The sequence below is a fragment of the Ptychodera flava genome, chromosome 12 (assembly GCF_041260155.1).
Source record: "Ptychodera flava strain L36383 chromosome 12, AS_Pfla_20210202, whole genome shotgun sequence".
In the NCBI taxonomy this organism is placed as follows: domain Eukaryota; kingdom Metazoa; phylum Hemichordata; class Enteropneusta; family Ptychoderidae; genus Ptychodera; species Ptychodera flava.
The window spans coordinates 12,859,951-12,870,985 of NC_091939.1; the positions used below are offsets into that span (position 1 = coordinate 12,859,951).

Here is an 11,035-nt window from a genome sequence, read left to right on the forward strand (position 1 = left end):
ATTAGCTGATGATCGTCAAATTCAAAGTAAGGGTGTTGTAAATGTACGTGTTAATATTGCTGGTAAGAAAGTTTTGATGTCAGTTCATTTGGTTGAAAATTTGAAACAGAAGTTAATTATTGGTGTTGATTTTCGTACGAAATATAGAGCTGTAATTGATATTGCCAGTAAGAGATTAAAGCTTCGTTCGGCTTTGGTTGTCAAGGCTACCGAGGGCTTCACTGTTCCGCCTCGTTCAGAATTATAAATTTTTGGTAAGTTTAGGTCCTTGATCTGAGATTAAAATACTGGGGAAACCAAACATGCAAAAGATTTGCTCAAACATAATCTTAGCAACTGTCTCAGCCTTCATATCAGGGATTGCAAATGCCGAACGAAGCTTTAATCTCTTACTGGCAATATCAATTACAGCTCTATATTTCGTAAGAAAATCAACACCAATAATTAACTTTTGTTTCAAATTTTCAACTAAATGAATTGACATCATAACTTTCTTACCAGCAATATTAACACGTGCATTTACAACACCCTTAATTGGAATTTGACGATCATCAGCTAATTTGATTGCGTTGTAATTTGACTTGTGAATTCTTTGATTACGCAATTTGGGAATTTCAGATAACAAACCCACCGAAGCAACCGTAATGGCAGCACCTGTATCAACAATTGCTGGAACACTCTGATTCATTATACTAACATTGATAACATCAATACCTTGTACATAAAATATCATCAATATTCAAATTACATATACTCTTAACATTATCATTTATCCCCTTATCTGGCCGTTCACAGGTACCATTCCCTTGATTCTTTATCCAAACACCTGTCGGCTCTATTCGTTTTTTTCTTGGTATACACGCCCCCCTGCTGGACAGTTACGAGCAATATGGCCAGGTCGACCGCAATTGTAACATACCTTAACACTTTGCCCAACATTATTATTATTAATACTACTTGGACATGCAGATCTAATATGCCCAACCCCTCCGCAATTATAACAAACAACATTTTGATTAATTCGCCGATTTTGGGAAGTCTGTTCTCTCCCATTGTTCCTGAACTGTTGACTATTGTTCCGTTGATACGAGTAAGTGTTCTGTCTCTGGTCATAATTATCACTAAAATTAGAACGTACCGTATCTACTTGTACCGGTGCTGGTGAAATCCCGCTCGTCGCTGCAACCTGCGGTACGGTGGCCTTCTTCTCCCACTAGCCTTTTATTCTGTTCTGCCAGAATCATGACGATCTTTGTCAGTTCCGATGTCGAAGAACCTTCGTCACTCATTTTGACCAGCGAGGACGCTGGTTATTAAAAAGGTGGGAGAGTGTAACGCCCCTCCCTGTAGAGATTTATCCCGAAGCGTCTCTCACGTGGCCAAGGCGTGTGAAGGTCATTGACTCAAATCGTACGAGAAGCAGATAAGAAATAGTGTGATATTTTAATTAATTATTGGTTAAGATTTCAATGAGAACAATCGAGAACGGGATATTCCATGGTGTGATCTTATTTAATCTTAAGAAACAGTCAAAGACTGGCGGGAAAATTACCACGTGATAACTTTTGTAATTATGTAAGTTTGGAGATGTATTTAACTTTGTAGAGAGCTTAGATTAGAGACTTGAGATCAGACCGTTGACAGTGAACGACACGGTCGCCATCTTGCAATAAAGTACAAGGTTGTGTTAAATCTACATCTTGGCGTGTCAGCTTCAATTATTGAAAGCAGTACAATCCAGACTGGTATCTCAACTCGTAAATTCCCCTAACTACGAGCATGACACTTCCACGGCGCCATTTTTTTTTCGCCGAAAAGTAGTTTTGCCAAAGTTTTCACATGCATTCCACGGCATTCCATATCTAAGTATAAGTGGAGGCTTTGAGGTGTCTAATTTTTTTCTTATTGTGGTTCGTGTGGTTTGCCTTAAGTTTCGGATGAGAATTACATCGTTAGTTTAAAAAGTCAGAATCTAAGGTATGCTTTCCTTCGTTTGCTGTGAGAGCATTGTGAGAGAATCTAGGGAAAAACACTCTTACACGTTGTGAGATCACAGTTTGCAACGTTACGATACTGTTTCAATTTTACTCGCTTCGAAAAGAAAACTTACTTAGAATATTCCGCTTTTCAATCTTCTAAATTTACAAATTATTAGACGAATCAACGGAAAACTTACTCTGCTCCCGTCGTCCAAGTTAACCACCTCTGCAATTTTTTCAAACGCTCCATTTTCCTGCAGGTCTGTGATCCAGTAATCAGGCTCTCGATCTCCGTATTCGTCGATGAGCACGTTTCCTGAAATTCCTGGAAATCAAAACCGGATTCGACGCAATGAAGAAGACCGCCTTAGCTACAAGCGCAATACCGTGGAGAGCAACTGAAAACGCTATACAAACAAACAAAAACTAACAAACAAGTAAACAAACAAACAAACAAACAAATATTGATATTTATAATTGGACGCTAATCAAATACCGCGCTTGCTTTGCACTACCTCAGCATGTTGTGAAATTTTACGTGCATTAATTCAAATATTAATTTCACCGGAAGAAGTTTTCTGAAACAAAAATTAGGCTTTATCTTTTGTGTTATGTAATCATGAAAGAAAAGTTCGTTTCTCTCATTGTTTCGCCAAAAACAATGTACTGGTATAGTCACAAGAAAATCCACAACAATTTCATTTCTGATATACTTTTACAGGAAACGATTTTGGGATTAATTCTTATAATTTTATATTTTCGAAGTACATAATTTTAATTTGAGAAAGCTAATACCTGGGTGTATACTTACGAAACAAATATATAAAAATAACATAGTGTTATCAGAAGAAAAGTGATAGACAGTTTTTGATTTCTGATTGATAAGATCAAGATCACATCCACTGAAACAAGGCACGACTTGCTACCTTTAAAGAAAGTACCGGCCACCGATTTGGCGAAAGTGCTTCCATCTTGGTAGTCAAGGCCTCGCGACACAGTTGCGTTGAGGGCAAGCACATAAAGAATAACCGCGTCATGCAGGAAGGGAGAATACTTATTGCCCTGGAAGAGACAAGATGATTCAACCAGCTCGTCTTAAAAAATGATTGAAAGCCGATAATTACTGTTCAACTCTGTCGACAAGACTCACTTGAGATATCCTACGACAAATAGTTGGACCAGGTACAGTTTTGTACTGGCGACCAAAGCCTGATAGATCTCGTGTGAAACAAATTTTATTGACTCAGTTTTTCAACATCGAAGAAACTGAGGGAACCAGCGCAAATAATGGCAGGGGGGGTGAAAGAGAAACTATTTGGTCAATTTTTCCCCATCCTCACAACGGTAGCCAAAATTTTCAGAGCCCTTCTGTTAGCAAGAAAAATTTTCGAGCCCAGCGATATGACAATGTACAACCGATTGGTGCCAACTTATCCTATAAGCCCCTACTGTTACGGTGTGTGTATATTTAGAATTTCATCCCAAACTATCACTTCACTGTGCATGGTTGTCTATGGTATAAACTGTGAGCAATCTGTTTCCCTCAGACTGGTGCATTTTATATGTTTAACAACGTAGCTGACGTAAGTTTAATTGCAGTCCCTCTTAATCCACTGGAATATGGTAATTAAAAGTGCTTAGGTGTGAAACAAATATGATATTGAAGTATTATCAGAATATATCAAAATGTTTACACAATTTAAAATTTGCTACATCTGTTAAATTGCTTAATTTGCCTGAAGGTCATATTCCCTTTCCCAATGACTACCTGTTCAGTACCTCAATGATAGTCAACTGTTGGTGTCATTTCTCATTCTTACACTTTGACAGTCAGAATTATAGTGTTCACAAGCACAAATGGTTTATGATCGTCAGTTACTGAAACACAGCTATTTCTTTGTATAACCTCAGTCTGCCCCGTTCAGAGTGATTTACCGGTATGGTTTGCATTGAGTGAAAAGTTGGAGGCCCCTCATGGTATTCCGCAATTGTTAAAGTGCCCCTTAAACACCTTGGCTTCTTTTCATGTACCCATTCTGTCTCCGCCCTCCCGTTGATTGTGCTAGTCCCCTTAAGTTGCTTCGGCCGTCGTGCGCCCTCCCCGTAAACAACTTTAATACGCTAAGAAATAAAATGTTGGCTCAGGAAAAGATTCTCATACAGAATTGAACAGTTTTAGATTGGGCCATTATCAACAACAGATGAAGGTCACTTCTAATTGTACTGTAGTCGATTGTCAACGACAGTGGCAGAGGCATGTTGGCCAGTGAGATAGCCCGAGAGAGATCGAATGAACCAAGGTGTGAAAAAAAATCAAACTTCATAAAAGCATGCATGTGACAGTAACACATGCAAAATACGAGCGCGATCGACATAATGATATTCACAGCTTTACCTGTCGAACGGTCGCACTTGATGTACATATGTCGTCACGTACAATCACAAGACACGACAGAGGCCTTCGCTTTTTTGAACACTGTCAGTTTACTGCAGTGTGTGCAGGAAATTGGAATGTTTGAAGTCAATCAAAATGCCAGGGAGATTCAAAGCTCCGAATCCAATTCCTAATTGACTGTCGTGAAAGCCTACAAACTATCGGATACCCTGCTCATCTTAAAAGTCGTGGTAATTTGAGAATACGAAACTGTGTCATTTGAGAATGCCCAATCAGGTGCTGGTGTTCCATTTGCGCTTCAAACCAATGTTCGGGATTGGATTCCATATCTGTCTGAAAATATTGCCAGAGATAGCAACCTTTCCATGTCGATGATAATGGCCCGTTGTCGGCTTGTTTCTACTTTGTACCTTTGAAAAATTTATTTGCGATGGCTTCCAACATGATGGCGCCATTTCTATAGTCTTTCTTGTCAGAGACTGTGTCGTTAACGGCCAGAATATACAGAATCATCGCATCATGGAGGAAGGCAGCATACTTGTTACCCTACCGAGAGACAATGTGTGAAATCACGCTAAGTTCTCGCTTTATCTCGTGAAGTAACGTTTCCCCAGCTTTCTGAATTTTCCGTGGCGCCCTTATGAGCAGTTGGCACAAAAGTCAGGGGATCTTGTCTTTCGAACGACGAATTTAAAGGGAAACCAGGGAGCTCTTTCCACAGTGCTTGATTACGATAGAATAGGGTGTGACCCTTATATGTCGATGACAGTGACCCGCCCTTTTTTCTTTGTACCTTTGAAAAATTTACTTCTCATCGATTTGAATATTCCTTTACCATCCTTGTAGTTCTGTCCATCGCTTACAGTGTCGTTGAGGGCGAGAATGTATAACATCACAGCATCATGGAGGAATACAGAATATTTGCTTCCCTAGTAAAACATAAACATGAATAAGGGAAACTCTAGCTAGCCCCCTCCCTTTCAGCAAGCTGTTCCCCAACACATGACTCGTCGGAATTTAACAATAGTATTTTAGTATAGTTGCAATTATGAAAAACTGTCGACCCATTGGAGTGAGCTTACTATAAACGTTTTTTCTAGGTTTTAACCCGTACACTAAAGCCTAAGTCAAACCCTAAAATTCATCACATTTAGCGACAAGATCCACATTTCTGAACGTTTCATTTCCTTGACATTATCGTGCAGAGTACGCAACTTTGTATGCTGTGAAGCGTCTAACAAACCAAGTCAGTGAGGTTGTCTATGTCAAGCGTAACCTACCCCTGCTTATTAGGAATTCTAATATTTACTTGTCAAAATATCACTTGTTGCGACAAACGGTACTGAAAAAAAACGCAAAGAGTGGCATACATCACACATAAGATTGGTCAATATGACTTCTTAAAGGATTTTGTTACCATTTCGATGCCACCTGATATTTATGCTTTCTTTCTCGTCTTGATGAATTTAGATTGAAGAAAATACTCTTTCAAACGCTTACAATCTCGTCACACTAGATTCTAAAACAGATATTCTGATGTATTATCGATGTATTATCATATCGAGTATTCGATGAAGTCTTAAAAGAGCCTTCCAATAACGGATCACTACCTTGGTAAACTAAGCTGCAGAAATCGATACAGCAATCTTGTTAAAAACTGAATAATAATGTTGTTTTACAATATACTTCTTTGAGCCTGGTATTAACATTTTGAAAGAACTCACAGCCTAATTTCTTTTTCGAAGACAGGGTTAAACAAGGGATGGGCCATTCAATTTTCATAAAATGTCCAAATCGCTGGTGAAATCCATTTGTTCGATGACAATCGACAGGACGGCTGCGTCGGTTTACCTTAGTGTCCGGTGGAAGAGTCATACTCCATGGCGGGTCTTCTAATCTCTTTGCCACTTCTATAGTAAAATCGTCGACTTCGCTCGCTGTCAATGCCGCCAGGGACATCTGTTGATGCGTAAGAAGACAACATGTTACTTAACAAACCATCGCAGCTTTCCAGGAAAGCAAATACCAAAACCGATTCCTTCTTCTATCTTTCTCTGGACAAAATAAGAGGTTACTAATTGTATTGTGTTTAAATCTCTTAAGTTATTTTAATATAATTAGCATGATATGTTTCGATTCAATGGCATACTTTGTTACACATCAACGTTTACGTTGGTATTGCAGGGCACATGCCAGCTATTCTATGCAAAATGTTTAACATGTAACGGGTATGGACACTAGAACAAATGTGTTCTACTCAAATGTTTAGTTGGACATGTAGGTTGGTGCTTGTTTCGCCTCAATCTTTTTTGCCAGGTGGGTTTGAGCATCATTTGGTGACTACGAATCCTATGAATATTTCACCTTTATTTTATCGTCTTCTAGCGCACGACTTACATGAAAAACAGCCTCAAAAGCTTTCCTGGCATCTTCATTTCTGCCATCGTCTCCTAGATACGTCTCCTCCGCCGAGATGACATCTTCATCCGGCAACATCTCGACCGTGTAGAAAACGTAGTCACCGTTTGTCATGCCCATGTCGTGGGCTTCCAGTATGATCATGCGACGGTCCACTTTGGGGGCGCAAAGTACGACGACTGTAATGTGTAGCACAATAAGATTAAATGTCGACTTGACTGTCATTATTCTTCTCCCTTGTTGATTTTATAAAACCCCATTTCACGTGCTCACTCGTACACACATACACTCGATTTCCTCTGTATAATACCTATCCATATAATGCTTAGAGCGCGACATAACTTCATTCATTGATGCACAGTACATCTAATTAGTACACTGTACTGTTTTAATATCGAAAGACCAGAGCTGAACCTCCATCATTGGCGAAACGTACACTATAAAATATTCCCCTGCACAAACAGTTGTCATTCATAGTCCTATGTGTTTGTGCTATTCGGCATGTACTCCCGTAATTTTAAAATCGTAAGTTTGTTCTTGCGGGTTCCTTTTATTAAGTCCCATTCTTTCGCTGAATGGTTTCATAACGTGTATTACTTACTCCTTCCTTCTCTTATCGTCTTTTTCAAAATATTTTGGACAACTCTGATCCCAGGGTTGTTGTCATACGACACCTCGTAACCGATTGTCACGTTTTTATCTTTGAAAGTCTAAGAATACGAAACAAGAGGAGGTTATTATGTTGATGTGCTCGGTAGCAGTGAGGAGGGGGGAGTAGAGAACTAAATTACCGTACTCTGCATGAATTTAAAGCCGTATGACGGTCAGTAGTGCTTGGTGTCATATCGTCGGTAAATGTTGACAAATACTGAACAACAGAGACAATCAAAACTTGAAAAGTTGGGGACCCATATATCTACAAAATGCGCTTAGACAGACCTTAACTATTGCTTTTCCTGCATCGCCATATAACAGATACGTTGAGTAGATGATAACAGCACGATTCCAATCGTAACTGTCCATAATTTCCAACAGAAAGATGCCCAGTTTGCTGAAGGGACCGAGAGAACGTCCCAACGTGGTATACACCTTCTTGTCGTTGAACTCTGGCGCCGTTGCCACCCATGATATGATTGGAATGTTCCAGAAAGAGGCGAGCTGCCCAGCGATGAAGCATGCTAGGGAGGGGAGACACGTTATTCGTACATATCTTCAAATCGTAGTAAATATACATAGAATTTTGTTTGTTTGTTTGTTTGTTTGTTTGTTTGTTTGCTTGCCTTGGTGATTTCGTTGCTTTATGTCTGTCCGAATGTTCGGGATTGCAGAATTGGAACGCGACCTCGGATTTAAAATATTTTTTAATCTGCCGACCATGGTGTCTGACTGAGGGCAAATAACAGGTTTAACACGATTCCAATGGTTTAACGGGACCATTTTCAACAAAAAGATATGGGGTAAGCTGCAAGCGGGTTCGAAAGTTTCCGAGGAAATCGCGCGTCTCTTATAAGCAGTTACAATGAACGGTGCGGATCAATTTTCAGGAATCTACTCACCTTGCGAACACGGAGGGCCAATCAGAACATCCACGTGTTCTTCGACATGAAGATCGACAGTGTAGCCACCGGCCTGTTTGCTGTTACATTCTGAGTCACGAGTTACTATTCTATGGGACGAAAATATAAAAAACATAATCGATGATAACAAAAATGTAAGAAAATAATTGACAAAAGTGGTTAACTCAGTGGGAACAGAGTATGAAAGTCGAAGATGTGTGCGCACCGTACAAAATTATACATATTTCACTTGACTTTGGAGTTTCTGCGATGAAAAAGGACTTCGTGATCAGGGCATTTGAAGTCCCTGCCATTGCCGGATGACTCAATCTGTGATTACATAGCGAAATCCAAAACAACAGTATTGGAATTTCAGCTTCTTTATTGAAGTTTGTATAGTCCCAATCAAAGTCGGGACGTTGTTCCTAATTCTTATGATCTGTCATCGAAAGAATCATTATATGAAGAAAGAAAACAATTAAAAATGATTTGAGCTGTTAGGCAAACATACTTATTCAAATAGACAGATTTTAACCATTCGTACCGTATGTACTTTTTGCAGTTTACGCCATATATGTTGTGAAAAAGAAATAAAAGAACAAAAATCCATTTGTTTGCGTTAATATTAGTCAGCATGGCGTCGCACAATCGATAAATATGAAAATTCTTCACTTTGGTATTCACGTGCAACTTTTTAAAGTTTAAATTGCAAATTAGAGACTTACTCGAACTCCACGTCTTCAACCAGGTCCATCTCCTTCACTTTGTCAATTGCGATGTTGATGGCACCAGCACTCGTAGAACCGCCGAAATCGTTCAAAACTTCGTAGTTGCTCCATGGGGCAAGAAATCCTATCTTTATCTTAATAACAGCAAGAGCTGGTGCCAAACAGCTCAGCACCAGCAGGACGAAGACACACATTGGAGGTGTCATCGCGAACCAACCGCGACGGGGACTTAGAATCGAGGTATATAGAGTTTGGGACTGGTTACTGCTAGCTCTTAGATAATGCTTCGCGATTTAGTTCTGATTGGACAGTCATTCATCGGATCTCAATGCGTGAACCAGCCTCGGCGACTGATCTGGGTTGCCTACATCACAGAATATGCATTCTGTTCCTGCCTACTCAAGATTTTCAACGTCCTCCACTGCAGGTTGATTGTCGAGGGTGGCCGCATGAGGTCTTCCATGTGCCTCGAGAGCCCTAGCATGCTACCCACAATTTAATTCTACCCTGCGGTTGAAGTCGCGTGGGGTAACGTATAATTATCCCACTAGCAGAGAAATTCTTTGCAGTATAGCAACACAATTACTATCGCTGCATCACACAGTTAGAAATACAGTTAAGTGATTAGAACATGCCTTGGTTACACTTATTTTACGAGTAAAATGCTAAAGACGCACAGGAAGAGGCGAGTGAGACAGTTAATAGTTTAATAATTTCAACTCGAAGACAAAAGGATGTGTGTGTGTTTCCAGTTATAGGACCTCCCTGCGTTAAAACCAGGGACATACCATTTGGTACATTCATGCTTACTGGCCCTGTTCTTTCTTTGTTTGTTTGTTTGTTTGTTTTGCGCGTGTGTAAAGTGGCAAATGTGCTCTTTAGCCAAAGCAAGCAAACAGTAAAGAGGTATCAAAATTTACCTTCCAGACTACCCTTGCGTTGACGTATATTAACAATCCCTCCACAAATCAAACGCCCATTGCAAGCATGTATTTATGTATGTATGTATGTATGTATGTATGTATGTATGTATGTATGTATGTATGTATGTATGTATGTATGTATGTATGTATGTATGTATGTATCTATGTATCTATGTATGTATCTATGTATGTATGTATGTACGTCAATTGAGAGTTTTAAAAAAGGACTGAAAACTCACTTTACACTAAGGCTTACAAATTATACACGTAAAGACTTTGTTGTTTTGTAAAGCGCCTATGGGCAATCTTTTTGGATATGTTGCGCTATATAAAGTTTTCAATTATTATTATGTATATATGTATGTGTGTGTGTATGCTTAGGAACTTTTGGAGATGGTTCGGAGTATCAGAGCAAAGATATCCCAGTCGAAATCCCAAGGCAGTAACCCAGTGTTTGTCTCTCACATATTATATGTAGACGGGAAATCAGATTTGCAAATCAGTGCTCGACCGAAGGAGAAATCGGCTGAAAAAAACAAATTCCGTATGCAACAAAGTTCTTTCTCAATTTTCCCCTCCCTTACACATGGAGGTAATTTTTTTTACCTCCATGCTTTACAAACCTAATTTCTCACATAACAGTAACTTTAATGTCCGATACGTGTAACATTTTATGCATTCCCCAGTCTTTGTACTTTTTCAAATTGTTAAGTACAGTGTCTTGTTCTCCTTCAACATTATGCCAAAATGCCTGATACTCATCTTCCCCGCACAGCTTGTGTGTGTCTAATGGACAGTGTTAACATTTATATGTCAGCAATAAACATTGCATTGTGTAAATAGTGGGCTGTGTTGACAAAACTGATAATCTATCTTTCTACGTACCGTTGGAAGAAGAATTTAAGATTGTAATCGTAAATGCTGTCAAAATAATAGCTAATGACGAGCCCTTTTTAGAGATGGACACCATCAGTGCAATGATAGCGGGGAAAATAACCGAAAAACAAAAGCCCGTTGATTAGTGTACGGTAGAGGG

General features: G+C 39.3%; 1 protein-coding gene across 1 annotated transcript; it reads right to left on the reverse strand.

The window, feature by feature from the left end:
* Positions 1-1,615: 1,615 nt before the first annotated feature.
* On the reverse strand, positions 1,616-7,636 carry LOC139146045 (atrial natriuretic peptide receptor 3-like). Its single transcript, XM_070717492.1, has 7 exons — positions 7,589-7,636; positions 7,394-7,502; positions 6,772-6,971; positions 6,226-6,333; positions 4,785-4,920; positions 2,177-2,304; positions 1,616-1,663 (listed from the first exon to the last, which is right to left on the reverse strand). The coding sequence occupies exons 1-7, from the start codon at positions 7,634-7,636 to the stop codon at positions 1,616-1,618; spliced, it is 777 nt and encodes a 258-aa protein (XP_070573593.1).
* Positions 7,637-11,035: the final 3,399 nt, after the last annotated feature.